Consider the following 19,164-nt stretch of genomic DNA (forward strand, 5'->3'; position numbering starts at 1 on the left):
GTTGTGTTTTTGTTCAATCCCAGAAAGACTTAACCTGACTCTCGCCAGATTCTTGTAGTTTGCCGATCTCCACAGAAGGATCTGGGAGTTCTCAATAGGAGATGTATTTCAGAAAGCGGGGCCTTGTAAAACAAATCATTGTATGTGATTGGATAAACCACTTGTCCGTTATCTTGAATGATGTGCTACTTCAACCACTCACATCCAAATCAACCCGTGACCCTGATGAGAGCGACGCTGGGAAATCCAAACCTGATCGGAAGAAGAGCCAAATCATCCTTGCCACCAATAAATGCCTTCAAAACCGTTCTGTGTTTATCATTTAAAGAATTAATATTTGATCGTGCCGCCATTGTTGTTTGAATCAAACAGTCGCTTCAGTGCTATGTCACATCTCTGAAATCCCGCCCAGCGATCCTGATTTTATTGCCCTAAACAATAAAACACTATCGACATGAATGAGCACATCGAACAGTGGAAACTATTTGTTAGTTGTTGAAATGAAATCTGCGATAGTTGTTTGGGTAGCAGCTAAACTAGCATGATCATGAGAACGGTGACACTGTGTACAGGTGTTCACTTCTGCACTAAGATTTGCTTTTATGGCAACAATGTTTCTTTTGCCTGTCACTGTAACTTTCAAACAAACGTTCACAATGTATCGTTTTTCATGGTAAAATTGAAGCTCGTCCCTGGAAGAACGGATCATTGGGTTTACTGTGACCTTTTAGTTTGAAAGGTCAGAGATGCAGGTCGTGCCCGTGTACTGTACTTTAGGAAAGGCCACCAATGCCAAACACATTGAAGTTAAAGTACCACTGATTGTGACACACACACTAAGTGTGGTGAAATTACCCTCTGCAATTGACCCATCCCATTTGTCCACCCTGGGGGGTGAGGGGAGCAGTGAGCAGCAGCGTTGGCTGCGCTCGGGAATCATTTTGGGGATTTAACCGCCAATTCCAACCCATGATGCTTTGGAGGTAATGGGTCCCGTTTTTATATTCTTTGGTATGACTCGGCCAGGGTTAGAAATCACCACCTACCGATCTCAAGGGGCGGACACTCTAACCACAAAGCCACTGAACTTGTGGTTAGAGTCAGAGATGAAGTAGAAATTTGGAAGCATTTATCGTCCATGATGTCATCTTATTGCCTATTTAAAACTGACACAAGGACTGGAGTAAAAACAACCACATAGGGTGAACAAAACAACACACCCTCTATCCTAGGAGTGTTTGATAGATATTCTGGGTGTTTGTGCGAAACAAAAAGACAAATTTAACCTACCGTATTTTTTGGAGTATAAGTCGCTCTGGAGTATAAGTCGCACCCGCCGAAAATACATTATAAAGAAGGAAAAAAATTATATATATGTCGCACTGGATTATAAGTTGCATGTTTGGGGGAAATGTGTTTGATAAAACCGAACACCAAGAATATACATTTGAAAGGCAATTTAAAATAAATAAAGAATAGTGACCAACAGGCTGAATAAGTGTACGTTATATGACGCATAAATAACCAACTGAGAAGGTGCCTGGTATGTTAACGTAACATATTATGGTAAGCATCATTCAAATAACTATAACATATAGAACAAGCTATACGTTTACCAAACAATCTGTCACTCCTAATCGCTAAATCCGATGAAATCTTATACGTCTAGTCTCTTACGTGAATGAGCTAAATAATATTATTTGATATTTTACCGTAATGGGTTAATAATTTCACACATAAGTCGCTCCTGAGTATAAGTCGCACCCAAACTATGAAAAAAACTGTGACTTATAGTCCGAAAAATACGGTAATTGAGTCCATCAAAGGTGTGATTGCTGACAAGCAATAAAGAATGAAACTTTGATGTGTTGCCAGTAAACTCTGGAAAATGTCTGCTTGTTAAAGACTCTCCTTTGTCCTATATCGTCCTTTCTTCACAGATCTCTGAACGGTGGAGTGTCTTTACAGTCCTCCGTGCGCAATAAGGAATCCCACACCACCATTCCTACTCCTCGTTAGAGTTAATAAAAAGAGCAAGTGTTGCTATGGAGAATCTCAGTGAGCTCCAGAACCCTTTGTTGGACAAAAACAGCAAGCAGATGGTCAACGGTTACGGAGGAGACTTCCCTAACAACCACTACCAGGAAAACATTATCAATTACTTTTCTGGAGGTGGTGGTGAGAGCGGCGGTGGCGGCGGCGGTGGCGGCGGCGGCGGCGGCAAGGTGAACAACGTGGTGAGCGCAGGCGGTTACAGTAGCAACGCCAAGATCAAGTCGCAGCAGCTCTTGGACGCCACGTCGCTGCATTTGGCCGTGGAGGCCTTCTACAGGCCCAACTTCATCCTGTATAAGGAGGACAATGGCAGCATCAAAGCAAAGGAATACAAAAGTGAGTGCTGTGAGACCACTTTCACGGAGAAGAAGGCCAAGGAGACGTCAAACGTGGTCGGAGGGGACGCCTCCGCCCCGGAGGAACCGCAGACCAAGATGATGGAGGATGGAGAGCACGTGAAGATCCAAACTGTTTCATACGAGGTGGAGGAGGATGAGTATGTGGAGTATGAGGTAGGAGCACAAGATGCCAAATATCTTTTTCTCCAAAGGTGTTCACGTTCTCATCTATAAAACACTGCGTAGAATTTAGACTAAAATTGTTTAGTCATTCACTTAAGAATTGTTTCCATCATTTACAGTCTTTATCTGAGAGAAGAACACACATTCTCTTTTCTGTACATTCTAAATACACAAAATACTGCGAGCAAGAGGGGGCAATAGTGTGCCATGTCAGAAAAGCTTTGATCAAGTGGAATTAGTCAAACTGAGAAGAGTGGTAGGTATTCATCTGAGAGAAGAACACACAATGTTCTCTTTTCTGTACATTTAAAGGCCTACTGGAATGAGATTTTCTTATTTAAACAGGGATAGCAGGTCCATTCTATGTGTCATACTTGATCATTTTGCGATATTGCCATATTTTTGCTGAAAGGATTTAGTAGAGAACATCCACGATAAAGTTCGCAACTTTCGTTGCTAAGAGAAAAGCCCTGCCTCTACCGGAAGTCGCAGACGATGACGTCACATGTTTGATGGCTCCTCACATATTCACATTGTTTTTAATGGGAGCCTCCAACAAAAAGTGCTATTCGGACCGAGAAAACGACAATTTCCCCAATAATTTGAGCGAGGATGAAAGATTCGTGTTTAAGGATATTAATAGCGACGGACTAGAAGAGAAAAAAAAAACGCGATTGCATTGGGATGGATTTCGATGTTTTTAGACACATTTACTAGGATAATTCTGGGAAATCCCTTATCTTTCTATTGTGTTGCTAGTGTTTTAGTGAGTTTAACAGTACCTGATAGTCGGAAGGGTGTCTGCACGGGTGTCTTGACGCCAGTGTCTCAGGGGAGTCGACAGCAGCTATGGAAGACACAAGCTCAGCTTTTCTCCGGTAAGAACTGACTTTTTAACCACAATTTTCTCACCGAAACCTGCTGGTTGACATGTGGTCGGGATCCATGTTGGCTTGACCGCTCTGATCCATAGGAAAGTTTCACCTCCAGGAATTTTAAACAAGGAATCACCGTATATTTGTGTGGCTAAAAGGCTAAAGCTTCCCAACTCCATCTTTCTAATGTGACTTCTCCAATATTAATTGAACAAATTGCAAAAGATTCAGCAACACTGATGTCCAAAATATTGTGTAATTATGCCGTTAAAGCAGACGACTTTTAGCTGTGTGTGTGTGCAGTGCTCATACTTCCTAAAAACCCATGACGTCTTGCGTACACGTCATCATTACACCATGTTTCGAAGACAAAACTCCCGGGAAATTTAAAATTGTAATTTAGTAAACTAAAAAGGCCGTATTGGCATGTGTTGCAATGTTAAAATTTCATCATTGATATACAAACTATCAGACTGTGTGGTGGGTGGTAGTGGGTTTCAGTAGGCCTTTAAATACACAAAACACTGCAAAAAAAAGGTGACTATAGTGTGCGATGTCAGAAAAGCTTTGATCAAGTGGAATTAGTCAAACAGAGAAGAGTGGTAGGTATTCATCTGAGAGAAGAACACACAATGTTCTCTTTTCTGTACATTCTAAATACATAAAACACTGCAAGCAAGAGGTGGCTAACAATGCAGGTAATGGTGAAGGATTCAGCTGTTCCTGCATATTAACCAAACTAAAGGGTACCTGGGAATCGATGCCGGAACTCAACTGTACCAATTTTCTGTACTTGTGTGTGTGCATGTCCTAATTAGGGATAAGTATCTTTAATATTTGAACCGTTATGGTACCGATTTCTGGTACCTGGGAATCGATAGCGGTACTCAACGGCACACATTTTCTGTTTGTTTGTGTGTTAATAAATATTAATAGTTTTTAGTAATAAAAATCAAATGTTTTATTGCAACATTTACAAATGAACTGATTATAACTGCTGCCCAGTTGTTATATCTTGTTTTATTATCATATTTGTGAGTCAATTTCTTTGTTGGCATTGAAAATGACAACATTACCCAGACTTGTCCAGGGTGTACACCGCCTTCCGCCCATTGTAGCTGAGATAGCCACCAGCGCCCCCCGCGACCCCAAAGGGAATAAGCGGTAGGAAATGGATGGATGGATGAATATATATATATATATATATATATATATATATATATATATATATATATATATATAATTTCTTATGACGATGCAAAAATGTTAATATGCACCTTGGTAGCGTTCTTGGTAGCTAGCAATGCAGCTAATAGGAGCAACACATTCTCTTTAAATCACTTTAAAAATGAATTCAAAAACCGTCAAAAATACTTCATTTACGTTACATACCTAGTATAAAAACCAAGCTGTAGCGACATTGTTTTGTAAGAGTGAACACGAAGGAACTCTTTTTCTAGGGTAGTAATACATTGGTGTGCTACGGTATTAGCTGTTAAAGCTAACTACGGAAAGAGATAAGCTAGCCTCTACGTCAAGACGAAATGCGTCTAAGTTTGTAATGCACAACATTGTGATAGGATAACAGTTTGTACTGACTGAAAAACATTAACAATTAGTATCTGTAAAATATTAGCCCACATTTCATGTTTTGTTTGTACATTGCTATCTCGACAGTGTATGTACTGTAGTTGTACGGTGATGTACTGCATGTATCATGATTAATTTTAGAGTGACTTACTTGATGAACAGTTGGCCGGGAATGTTTCCATAGGAGTTGGGTAAACAATTCATTAATACGGCATAGCTTGGCTGAAAAGTTCCAGATTTGCACCGTGACCATGTTACACTCTCTCGGCTTCCGTCTGCTCCAACGTTCAGCTTCTTCTTTGTGCTCACTTCTAGAAGAAGCAGTTCATCCTCCATATATTCAGCTTCAAAAAGGATAAGTTTGTAAATCCTCGTTGTTCAAAAATAGACATCTTCGTTGTCTGTTGCCAAGTCTGCCAAGTCTGTCATGGTTAGAAACACACTGCCGTTTGACTAAGAAGTTGTAAGTGCGCTGCTATGGAAGTATATGGTAAATATTGAACATATTACATAATGTTATGAACGTGTCTGTTACTACACTATATATATACACTTCCAGTGTGTATACAATAAACGTCAATGGAGGGTTAAAGGTAACAATAGTGACTCCCATTAGCCGCATTTTGAAAGCATTTTTTTATGGACCTTAAAACCCTAAAAAAAAAAAAAAAAAATACGTGTCTTTGTCTCTTATGTTTGTCAACAATAGGCAAAATTCCAAAAAAAAACAGCATTTCCCCTTTGAGAAGGGACCGCAGATATAGGGACCCCCGCACCGTACAGAGTGATTGGCTGCAATGGATGTTGAGTGGGTATAATTATCCAGCCATCCATCCATTTTGGAGCCTATCCCAGCTTCCCTCGGGCAGAAGGCAACGTACACCCTGGACAAGTCGTCACCTCATCGCAGAATGGGTTTAATTATTTAAATGTTGAATTAATAGATAATGTGGGAGTCCAGTCAATTTTAAGAAGCCAACAATCATAGGGGAATCTTCTTTTAGGCTTAGCCAGGTCAGCTGCACAGCGATGTCCACAGCTGTGCATATCTGTGTCAGATATGTCCCGAGTCACAACTCGGGTCAGCGGGCACTTCATCCGGACTGGTACATTTCCAAAAATGATCCGTGGCCACCTGATTTCTTCTTCAGGCAGGAGAGAGGAGACAGAGCAGAAAAATAGCATAATCTACCTAAACCTAAAAACCGGAGTATATACTGAGTTTTAAGGCTACTGAGGTAGCATCTTGAACTATTGTCGGTAGAAGCCCAAATAGAAGGCGCTCTAGAGCCTCCAGACTTTTTAGGGATTTGTCTGCATGGCCGTGCCTGTTTTGAACACATCCTTTTGAGAAGCACTGGGCATTTTACATGACATTTTATAGATCAGCATCTTAATCAGCGCAGTATCAATGTGTGATATATGGGCAACGTGTCTCTCTCAAAGACACAAGAGCAGTGTCTGGGCTACAGAAAGCAATATTTCTAAAGACAACCCTCCAGTTACTGAGGGACCTCCTCTACCATATCATAAACTAATATCAAACCAGGTTTATACCCACATTTTTAATGCGGTGCAACCCAACATGGAACCTCCGATCAAATTCATATTCTTCTCGATGTGTCAAATCTTAGCACATCAAATTACAATTCGATGAAACCACAACTATATCCATTCATCCATGTGTCATTCTGCTAGCTGGGTCACATGGGTCTCAGTAAGGAGGCCCAGACTTCCTTGTCTCTGGCTATATCTTCAGGTCGCAAGGCATTACCAGGCCAGTTGTGGGACAGAGTCTTCCCAGTGTGTCCTAGGTCTACCCTAGACTTCTTTTTGGCAGGGCATGCCCAAGTAGTAAGGTTGTCAGAAGTCTCAATACTTAGATCCCAAGTTGATTCCAACACACAAAAATAACCGCTTTTTTCGGTATTGTCAGTAAAGAATACACTACAAAACTTTTTCCTCGGTGAGTCGTGTCAATTATCAGTCAGCGGCAAAGAAGAACACCTGTGGTCTTTAACACAACGATAATGAAAGTGTGTCAGTGTAGCAAAACAGTAGGTGTAGTAAAACTCGCCTTTACAACACACCACATACACACCTGGTTTGTCAGAGAGCAGAAAGAATCTGTGATGCACTTAAGCCACTTTGTTGTTATATTTAGCAAGTAGATATGCATTAAAAAAGACAGAGAGGTGTATATGTTGCCATGCAATTAGTCACTGATTAAATACAAGTGGTCATGAAATGATTTGTTGTGCGAGTGCTAAAAGGCATAATGTAATGAGAAAAGGATGAAATGTTGACACAAATAATGAATACAAATAACATGTGTCTTATAAACAGTGAAGTGCTGTCAGGGGAGGCAAGTGAGGCAGTGCCTCACCTGCCACCAGGTGGCTTAACCATGAGATGTTCCAAAACGAAGTAATAAAATAAAATAGGTTTTAATATTTCTCCTTTGGTATATGCTTTCTATGTGATTTTGGTGTGGTTCCTGTATAGTCTGATCATTTTCATGGTCAAAATTGCGGAAATTCCATATTTCCTGATCAAAACAATGAGAAGTGAGGCAGACACAGGCGGGGCCTCCATGACTACACACAGTGTGTATTGGGCTTGTGCGTGCGAGGGGGCGCATGCTTGTTGCCATGTGGAAAAGGCAGGTCTTGAGGCAGCAAGTACCTCTGCCTCAAAGTAGGGGGCGATATATTGTCAACTTGCAGTTCAATGCCTCAGCAGTACTCTGACTCGCCACACTGGAAGAAGTGGGGGCGCTCAAGCTAGCAGACACAGGTCTTTCCAGCGGAAGCCAGCATTTTTTTCTTTTCTTTTTTTTAAAACTGTATTTATAACAAACATGGCATTTTAGAGTAAGCCAGCGTTTGTGGGTGTTTTTTGTCAGATGCAAAAATATTGTTTAATTTCTTGGAATGAAATTGAATTAAATGAATGTTTCTGCCAATATGGAGGATTATGTATTGTATCCAAGATGAAATACTTCTCTAAACTGGACTTTAAGACAAAATGAATGTGATCATACAAATTACGTTTTCAGGGAGGATAGCTATTGCTGCTTCAGGTACAAATACAGAAATGTAATATACACTCACAATACTTGATTTATTTTGTTAAAAGCAAATGGGACCAAAAATTATTTAATAACAACTTAATCAAATAGTTTTTGGATCCATTTATCATATCATAATATCATTATGATAATGTTTTTATGAAAGCAAGTAACTTTTTTTCTTGTCACTCTAATGTGCAACCTAAATCAACAATGACTAATGCTGCACATATGAATTTAAGTTAAAAAAAAAAGAAGAAGAAAAAAAAGTATGTATGCCTCACCTGATGTTTTGGTTCACCGCACGTCACTGCTTATAAATACATATTTTAGCCTTTTTATATTAATATTAGTAACAATTTTGTTTTATATACTTGAAGGCTCCCTGCCACTACTGTTTTTTTAGATAAAATAGTAGACTATTTTTGTCCATTATGAGCACATTTATAAAGACAGTAGTGTTTGTTTTGATTTACTGAAAGGTTATAGAACACTGCTTTTCTTTTTTTAATGTGTTATCTCTTGGCAGCTGATACTACGATTTAAAATCAGTGCAAAAAAATATTGAAGCACGGCGATCCTAAATTGACACTTTCAAACATTTTTCGAATAAATTAGAGAATATAAAAGCATGTGGGTTCAGTTTTTTTGTATCTTTATCGTGGTATCAAATGAGGATTGAAAATCGTTTAACTGATAGGTATCAATATCGACTACAGAAATGTTGCTACGGTGACAATCCTACCAGAGTGACAGTTCAACATAACACCCAAGCCTACTCAATTGGCTCCTCCGAAATTGAAAAAAAAAAAAATAGTTTGGTCATTTCTAAAGGGTTTTGACCACAGGTGAGGGTAGGACTGTAGATTGACTGGTAAAACTGGTGTGAAAACCAGTAGCAAAACCCTTTTCAAAACAACGGGTTCATTAAAAGTATACAATCATCACTCATCAGACATATATTATTAGACATATAAAGATAATAAAGACTTTTCACCAAATTAAGAAACAATGCTCATGTTTGACACATCTTTGTCAGATCTATCTATTTCCCACCAGCTGCTCTGTGCTGATACCGACAGACGCTAACATGCCTCTATGGGCCGTATTCCTGCAAAAAAGCACGTTTGTAAAAATCCTGGCAAAAAAGATCAAGTGTCTGACCAGCCTACAAATCCTGCCAGATCCACTGACCTTGTCATAAATTTTTCCACTGCAGTAAATTCACATCATGATAAGTCCCCAGAGGCCGGCTCTACCCTGAGATATTAAGTGAAAACGCTGCATTAGCTGCACTATTTTGGCAATTGCACAAATACTGCAAAGGATTGGGGGGATTGCCAAAGCAGGAAGAAGGTATCCCGATTTGACCGGATGTCCTGCATCGCCGACACATCACTGTCAGTCTGCTAGGTTTAAACATGCTGGAACACAATGTAACGGAGGAAGGAAATATCAATCAAGAACGCACACCAAAGTGTTTTTATTCAGGGTACACTATAAACATCGGATGAATAATAATTGGGCCGATATGATTATGATGTCATACTGATAACATTAAAAAGTATATCATACTTAAAAAAAAACAACCACGTAGTGGTTAGAGCTGGGGTGTCAAACTCATTTTAGATGGGGGGCCACATGGAGAACAATCTACTCCCAAGTGGGCCGGACTGGTAAAATCACACGGCACGATAACTTATAAATAAAACTTCAGATTGTTTTCTTTATTTGAAAATAGAACAAGCACATCCTCAAAATGTACAAATCATGAATTTTGTCGGGGTTATTTACACTTACATGTTGCGGTTAATTCTACGGTATCTTTTTTTTTGTCGTTATTTATACTTTCTGAATAATTTATATGATAATATTGTATTTATGTTGCAATTGCCGGTTTGGCGTCATATGCTCTGTTATCTGTTTAGATCAGGGGTGTCAAACTCATTTTAGATGGGGGACCACATGGAGAAAAATCTGCTCTCAAGTAGACCGGACTGGTAAAATCACGGCACGATAACTTGAAAATAAAGATAACTTCAGATTGTTTTCTTTGTTTAAAAATAGAATAAGCACATTCTGAAAATGTACAAATCATAATTTTGTCGGGGTTATTTACACTTACATGTTGCGGTTAATTCTACGGTATCTTTTTTTTTGTCGTTATTTATACTTTCTGAATAATTTATATGATAATATTGTATTTATGTTGCAATTGCCGGTTTGGCGTCATATGCTCTGTTATCTGTTTAGATCAGGGGTGTCAAACTCATTTTAGATGGGGGACCACATGGAGAAAAATCTGCTCTCAAGTAGACCGGACTGGTAAAATCACGGCACGATAACTTGAAAATAAAGATAACTTCAGATTGTTTTCTTTGTTTAAAAATAGAATAAGCACATTCTGAAAATGTACAAATCATAATTTTGTCGGGGTTATTTACACTTACATGTTTGTGTTATATTTTTATTTGTTGTTATTTATACTTTCTGAATGTGATAATGTTCATCAGTCAACTCATTGGTGTTAATCTTCAATCCATCAAAATAAAAAAGAATAATATCAAAATCTAATTACAGCAGGCCCTGCGATGAGATGGCGACTTGTCCAGGCTGTACGCCTCCTTCCGCCCGATTGTAGCTGAGATAGGCACCAGCGCCCCCCGCGACCCCAAAGGGAATAAGCAGTAGAAAATGGATGGATGGATAATTACAGCAAGTTATTTATGTACTTTGCTCATTTTCCACAACTAGTGCACTAACATAATGTTGTTTATTTTTATTTTTTTACATATGTAGCATCATCTACAAAGATACCAAAAAATTGCTATTGCGACATCCAGTGGACACATTTAGAGCAGCAGTTTTTTTCATTAAAAAATGTCGACCGATTGTTATACTCATCCCGCGGGCCGGATAAAACTGTTCGCGGGCTCTACGTTTGACACCCCTGGGTTAGAGTATCCAATCGGTAGGTTGTGAGTTCAAACCCCAGCCGAGTCATTCCAAAGACTATAAAAATGGGACCTGTTACCTCCCACTCAGCATCAAGGGTTGGAATTGGGGGTTAAATCACCAAAATGATTCCCAAGTGCGGCCACTGCTGCTGCTCACTGCTCCCCTCTGCTCCCAGGGGGTGGAACAAGGGAATGGGTCAAATGGACAGGGTGATTTCACCTCAACTAGTGTGTGTGTGTGACTATCAGTAGTACTTTAACTTTAACTTTAGTTGTGTGTTAGGGTGAGCAAATCAAACGCTTTTTTCCCCCAACCTATGTCGTACTGTAAACTTGTTGCAAACGTCCCCTGAGCTTTTTGTAAACAAACATGGCGTTAATCGCATGGGGCGTCTTCATTGTTCAAGAAGATGAGATTCCAGCCGCTTGTTTCTTTTGAGTGTTGGCTGATACCGATATCAAACCGATACAATATCAGCACGACTCATCCATCCATCCATCCATCCATCCATCCATCCATCCATCCATCCTTTCATCCATCCATTCATCCATTTCTACCGCTTATTCCCGTCAGGGTCGCGGGAGGCGCTGAAGTCTATCTCAGCTACAATCGAGCGGAAGGCGGGGAGCACGACTCATACATTCATGTATTTTTTTTTTTTGTGGTGTGGAATGTTAGAAAAGGTTTGATTAAGTGAAATTAGTCGAACAGGAAATAATGGTAGGTATGAAAAACACTCGTCTATGTTTTATTAACTGTCTTGAATGGACTTATGCTGTCTTTAAGTTGAAGTGGAGAGGAAATGAGTTTTTTTGCGACACCTCATGACGCATTAAGTTAAATGATGCAGACACGTTTGTTACTGGAGACTGTCTAATAAGCTACCACATTGGAGACGTGTAATATGTAACTAGGATTATTTGAAACTTGTTCATATTGAGAAATGTGATGTTTTAGACTGCAATATTGTTCAAAGAACAACAAAATTACGTTAAGCTTGTGTGCTTAGCTGTTCTGTAGCTGCTTTCTCCTAGTAGTCTAGAGCCTAACATTTAACTTTTGTCAATGACTTGACTAAAATACAAGAAAATACCAACTTTGTGTGCTTATTGGAGGACATTTAAATGTTAACTGGCTGTCCAACGATGCCCAAGTAAAAATTCTGCAGGACTGCTTGTATCGGACATTATATCACACATTTTTCACGCAGACACATATAATCTCAAACTTGTTTTTTTGTTTGTTTGTTTTTTTTGCTAATATTGGGCTGATAACACCCTTAGTATTTGTACTAAATGTTCTGCAAACATTCCAGGAAAGATAATATCGTGCTTCAGTACATCATACCTTATCAAACACCTGAAAGGACAGCTTTGCAATGAAGGTGTTTTGAAATACTTCAAACACGTCTGCTGCTAAATAGGCTGCTCTAAAGAAATATACATACATGTAACTTAGTTTTTCAGGTTTTCTCCTGACAGCTTAGGCTTGCTTATGGTTTTTTTTCCTGTGTCTCAGATCTTCTTTCCTCCTTCGGTTGTCACTCGCTGTTAAGAGCGCTGAGTGAGCACACCTGCCTCTGATTGGTGATCAAGACACTCACCTGTTGCTGATCACTAATCAGAGGGCTTTATATGCCAGTCTTCCCAATCAGTCATAGCGATGGTTTATTGTTTCATTTTTGGGTCATGTAGGTTGTTATTTGGGTAGTCTTGCTTTGTTTTATGTATCCTCTGCTTATGTCATGCCTTGCTAGGGACATTACATTCTTGCCTTATGCTTCATGTGTGCTTCCCTGCAACCAGTGATGTATGCCGAGTACCGGTATTTTTTTGGTACAGATTCCTACTTGTGTCGGTCCAGATTCTGGACTAATGATACTGCTATCAGTATTTTTGATTCCAGTTGACTGGGATAATTATGTTACGCTGTCACATTCAGTTAGGCTACCACACATTAAAATCAGCTTTGAATAATGACAAATAAGGAAGCAACACCACAGAAAATCTTACAACACCACAATATTTCCTTCTCAAAAAGTTCCTCAAAGTCACTCACCCTGTGTCAGTTTACTCACGATGAGTCACGACCGCGTTTTATCAACAGTCCAAGTGATCCATTAATCAATAATAATCCACTGAAAAAAGTGAAAAATGTAGGTAATATAATGATCTATAAAGTTGTTTTAAAGCAAGATAGCATCCGCTGTGACAGATCTCTGGTTCCCGTCTGACGTCACTCCATTGCGCAGTGTTTGCGTGTCATTAAAATACACTTTGCTTAAATGTGTTTCAGTTGCGGTCTATCTCTTGACTACAAACTGGATGATCGAGAATTACATTTGCTCACTGAGTCGATTTATTTATATAGTATTGATTGATTAATTGATACTTTTATTAGTAGATTGCACAGTTCAGTACATATTCCGTACAATTGATCACTAAATGGTAACACCCGAATAAGTTGTTCAACTTGTTTAAGTCGGGGTCCACGTTAATCAATTCATGTTACACACTACACACACACATTTTTGACACCAGTAAGTGCGCCGTCTATTTCTTGAATCTCCGGCTCTTAGCTTTTTATGGACTCATTTATAGTTTACAAACTGAGTTCGGAGAGGAAGTGACGCCAGGGAGACTGCAACCCAAATAGGAAGTGACATCACAAAGAACGAGCCACAGTTAGCTTCATAACAACTCGTTCGGTAATTTTGGCATCAACCAAGGTGAGTCATCCAGACATGCCTTTGTTTCTCCTTCTTGTACATGTACAGACGCTTTTGGAAATCACACATCCATCCATCCATTTTCTACCGCTTGTCCCTTTTGGGGTAGCGGGGGAGGGGGGTGCTGGAGCCTATCTCAGCTGCATTCGGGCGGTAGGCAGGGTACACCCTGGACAAGTCGCCACCTCATCGCAGGAAATCACACATCAGTACCTCAAAAGAAGGAAACAGGCAATTGCAGCTATTTCGGATCCAACACATCTCAGACAGCAACACAGCAACGTTAAGTAACGGTTTTGAATAAGCCCTGGAAGAACGGCAGCCTGGTGGGATATGTTTGTCACCGTGTGTTGTGCCACAGTAACGTCAAGAGAACTTTCAAATGTTCAGGTCAGCTGTGATTCTACTTAGTGAAAAACTTTGTCCATTTGTCAAAGGAGAGACTGATTGATTGATTGATTGATACTTTTATTAGTAGATTGCACAGTTCGGTACGTATTCCGTACAATTGACCACTAAATGGTAACACCCGAATAAGTTTTTCAACTTGTTTAAGTCGGGGTCCACGTTAATCAATTCATGGTAGACAGCGACAATGCGGGCTCCAGTGGACAAAGGAAGACTACAAAAAAATAGCGAATGCATTTGGACTGGCAGAGCATATTGTCCGTGATGTATGTCGAGTGATTATTCAACGTCTAGTTTTGTACTCCATAACAATTGTGAAGCCAGGAAGTGGTCGTGGCCGTCAAGTACGACCGCCAATTTCAGCTCACAAGCACAGTGTCCTGTTGTTGGTTGTTGAATAATGTTCTTTATCACATTGTTTACTTTCACATGTCCATTAAATATATGATTCATGTATGATGGTTAAGGTGTAATTCACTACAATAGTCTAACAGCTGCTGATGGTGAGGCAAGCAAGGTTTACTTTTAAAAGAAATGTCTACATTGAAACACAGGGTAAGCATACACTTCCAGGTCAGAGATGCGTGCATTTTTTGCACTTGCGTACTAGGTCGCGTTGCGACGGCGGACGGAGGGGAACAGGGGGTCTTAAACCGTGGCATTGTTGTGTGTGGACACGAATAAGGTTAGGTGTGATTTACCCTGGATAACCTCATGCAAAAGGGTTTGCGCAAAAGGTGCTTAAGTGTCTTTATTCATGCTTTAGTGATAGACACGTCTCCAGCGAGGTGACATCAGTCACTGTGACACGGGGACATCAAACTAATCAACAGGCTGCATGTTTAACTTAAAATAAGAACACAGGCAGACGAATGACGGAGGAGGACGGACGGAGAAGTTTCTGACAGAAAATAAAAGAAAAACAGAGTTGGCAAGGAAAACAAGCGAAGTAATAAGATAAGGAAGTGTTAAAAACGCACATCACCATTAGGTTTATCATGTATGTGGTAAGACATAATGAATGTGTGCTGTATGTTTTATGCATGTAACCAAAACAATTAAAAAGTGAAAAATGTATCAAATAAAAAAATAAATGTCATGTTTTTAAAAATATGTCCATTCAAGAGAAATGTGAACAAAATAATGTTCACTATGGAGAGCATGACATAAATTAATTGTAAATCACTGCTCTGTGAATATTAGCCGATCTTCTAGCTAATGCCTCATGCACTATTATTAACTAACATCTAACAAGTGTTTTCATATACCACTAATCATCACTATCTTTACAGTTAGTCGACTAATCGGATTATAAACTGTACACATTCAGTGGTTCTGAGCGATCCATCTGCTTTTAAATTCAGCTTGACACATTTTTTGGCAAGTGCTAACTAAAATAAATGGGATTATTTCTTACAGAAATATGAATTTATGCTGTAACTGTGCTGATCCTTAGAATAGAATAGAATAGAATTTAATAGAATAGAATAGACTTTATTGGCATTATATTTGCATATAACGAGATTAAAGACTCAATTTTAAGGTGCGGTTGTGGGAACAAATATGGGGTAAAAATAAAAAACACAAGAGGTAATAAAGGAAAACTAACAATTGAAATAAACAGACTACTATCCAATAAGAATAACAAGCAATCCTGTACAATATACAAAACACTATAGAAATACAAAATACTGTACAATATACAGAACAAGACAAGAGTACCGGAGTAATAAATAACAATCGGTGTCGGACGTATTGCACTCGAAGGGTAGTATTGCACATTAAGGTATTAGGGCAGGATATTGGACAGGGGTGAATTATTATTATTATAGGTTAGACTTCAAGATGGTGACAGCTCTGGGAAAAAAGCTGTCTCTGAGCCTATTTGTTCTGGCTCTGATGCACCTGTAGCGCCTGCCCGATGGTAGCAAGTGGAACAGGTGGTAGCCAGGGTGTGTGTTGTCTTTGGTAATGGTTTTTGCTTTCTTGGGGCAACGGGAGTTGTGTAAATCCTTCAGGGAGGGGAGGGGGCAGCCGATGATTTTTTGTGCAGACTTTATGACCCTCTGAACAAGGCTGTTAAAAAGATAACAACAATTAAACCTCTTTCCATTTAAAAGCAAGTTAAGGCAAAATGCTAATAAAAATCCAACAACACAATAATAAATCTAACTTAATCTAAATTCAAATACATTTTGTGATGATGATGATGATTATGATGATGATGGGGCTGATATGTTCAGTAAGATACACCCAAAGTTTAACTTGCGGAAATTGGCTAAATGTATTTTTTACACAACTGCGCCAGCGCCCCCCGCGACCCCGAAAGGGAATAAGCGGTAGAAAATGGATGGATGGATGGATGTGTCTGTTGTATGCTGGCGTGTTGTGAAGTGTTTCCGATTCCAAAGGATGCAGACGATCTCAGGCAGCTTGCAGGTAAGATAAATCTCTCAACGTAGCATGGAGATTAGCATAAAAATATGCAGCGTTAAAACAAACGACAAAACCAACAAACAAGGTGTCGTGTGTACCAAACAATGGAGCAGCCACTAAGACAGGGAGAGACCAGAAAATAAAGGGGAGTGATTAGGGGCAGACACAGGTGTGGGCGTTAATCACCAAACAGAAAGCAGGTGAGGCTAATCAGCAACCAGGAAACGTAAACAAGGGAGGAAAAGAGCATTGAGAACATAACAGAACACTACACTAAAGATAATAATACTTAAACACAAACACAGAATATAACCTGGTGTGAAAATTCGTATCTCTCTTTAGCGGGCTAGCTAACAAACTTACTATCTTGCCTAGGAAAGTCGGACACCACATCTTCCAGATGTCCTACATGGCCCTATTATGCAAAACAGAATCTTCTTACCTGTTGGTACTAGTTTATGTGTATTTCGGACCCTCATAAATCCCCCCAAAATTAAAATCAAACCATAAAGACATGGCAGAGATATTTGTAAAACAATCTTACCATCTTCCAAACTTGCTGGCTACCATTCAAATTCATGATAAATTCCGCTGTTGCCGTTTCTGATACAAAGTGTAGCCTAACTTTTATCAGGCATTAGACTCAATGTGGGAGGAGAATTAACAACAACATGGCTGACGGGGTAGAAACCCAGTCGAATGGGGCTTTGACTGGAGGAAGACTTTGGCACATAAAAAAATACCGGCCAAAAAACTGCGCTTTCTGTAGAGAAGATCAGAAAGCAGCTGTAAATCATAATCTAAATTTTGACCAAAAAACCACTATCAAATGTTATGTGGGTCACAAGGAAGTGTTTTAAATTGAGAACAATTATCATCATGATCGACGATCACACAAACGAGTATGACGAACCTCCTGATAGGGGTGTATCCCTTTATGGAGGATGCCTGTGCGTGACTTTGTTTAACATAGGGAGACTGGTGCACAGACAGTCACCACAGGATACTTGACAGAATCGGGTCAATGTCCAGTGGCATGGAGTCCAAGACGACTAGGGACCCTTTTCTGCTGCAGCCTTCTCCCGCCATCGCAGCCATTGTGGTATTTTTTAAATCTACCGTTTTCCCACTGCTGCGCCGTTGAGGTCTTCACTGTATCCCTGGCTAGGGGGCAGTCAGGTACCAGGCCTTTGCCAAGGGCCACCTGGGGTAACAGTAATTAAGAGGTTAACGTCCTAGTGCCCCAAGACCCCAGAGAGGAGCCTCCACTGCCGGATGCATTATAACGTCATGCCCAGGACACAGTTATCATATGGCCTCTTTAATACATGTACTGCCATGAAAAGTAAGGTCCGCTTGGCAATTTGAGCAAGTTATTTATGCTTTTGATGTACAAAGTATTTACGGTGAAATGTTTCCATACTTGCAACATTTTCGCTTGCAGTGCATTAGCGGTTCTTCCTGTTTCTTGGCAGTCAATGGTTGCCATGACTCACATATTCTCATTTTTGTCCAAAAAACACAAGCAATAATGTCACAGACTGTTACCGGCAAATGTTATTGTTGATTTGTCTATTGATATGTCTGTAGCGGCGAACAGCTGATGCGCGAGCTCGCAACCGTGGCGACTTGGCAACCTGCCAAACCTCCATCATCCATCCATTATCTTCCGTTTATCCGAGGTCGGGTCGCGGGGGCAGCAGCCTAAGCAGGGAAGCCCAGACTTCCCTCTCCCCAGCCACTTCGTCTAGCTCTTCCCGGGGGATCCCGAGGCGTTCCCAGGCCAGCCGGGAGACATAGTCTTCCCAACGTGTCGTGGGTCTTCCCCGTGGCCTCCTACCGGTTGGATGTGCCCTAAACACCTCCCTAGGGAGGCGTTCGGTTGGCATCCTGACCAGATGCCCGAGCCACCTCATCTGGCTCCTCTCGATGTGGAGGAGCAGCGACTTTACTTTGAGTTCCTCCTGGATGGCAGAGCTTCTCACCCTATCTCTAAGGGAGAGCCCCGCCACTCGGCGGAGGAAACTCATTTCGGCCGCTTGTACCCGTGATCTTATCCTTTCGGTCATGACCCAAAGCTCATGACCATAGGTGAGGATGGGAACGCAGATCGACCGGTAAATTGAGAGCTTTGCCTTCCGGCTCAGGTCCTTCTTCACCACAACGGATCGATACAACGTCCGCATTACTGTAGACGCCGCACCGATCCGCCTGTCGATCTCACGATCCACTATTCCCCCACTCGTGAACAAGACTCCTAGGTACATGAACTCCTCCACTTGTGGCAGGGTCTCCTCCCCAACCCGGAGATGGCACTCCACCTTTTTCCGGGCGAGAACCATGGACTCGGACTTGGAGGTGCTGATTCTCATTCCGGTCGCTTCACACTCGGCTGCGAACCGATCCAGTGAGAGCTGAAGATCCCGGCCAGATGAAGCATCAGGACCACATCATCTGCAAAAAGCAGAGACCTAATCCCGCGGCCACCAAACCGGAACCCCTCAACGCCTTGACTGCGCCTAG

The 19,164-nt window shown here is 40.6% G+C and overlaps 1 protein-coding gene across 1 annotated transcript in view; it reads left to right on the forward strand.

Annotated features, from left to right (window-relative positions):
- Positions 1 to 19,164, forward strand: part of syndig1l (synapse differentiation inducing 1-like) — a 121,381-nt gene that overhangs the window by 37,041 nt on the left and 65,176 nt on the right. Inside the window, exon 2 of the mRNA XM_061901287.1 lies at positions 1,941 to 2,567. Within this exon, the coding sequence (XP_061757271.1) occupies positions 2,046 to 2,567 (522 nt within the window). The 5' untranslated portion in view covers positions 1,941 to 2,045. The remainder of the gene's footprint in view (positions 1 to 1,940; positions 2,568 to 19,164) is intronic.

Source organism: Nerophis ophidion, linkage group LG05, assembly GCF_033978795.1.
Source record: "Nerophis ophidion isolate RoL-2023_Sa linkage group LG05, RoL_Noph_v1.0, whole genome shotgun sequence".
NCBI lineage: Eukaryota > Metazoa > Chordata > Actinopteri > Syngnathiformes > Syngnathidae > Nerophis > Nerophis ophidion.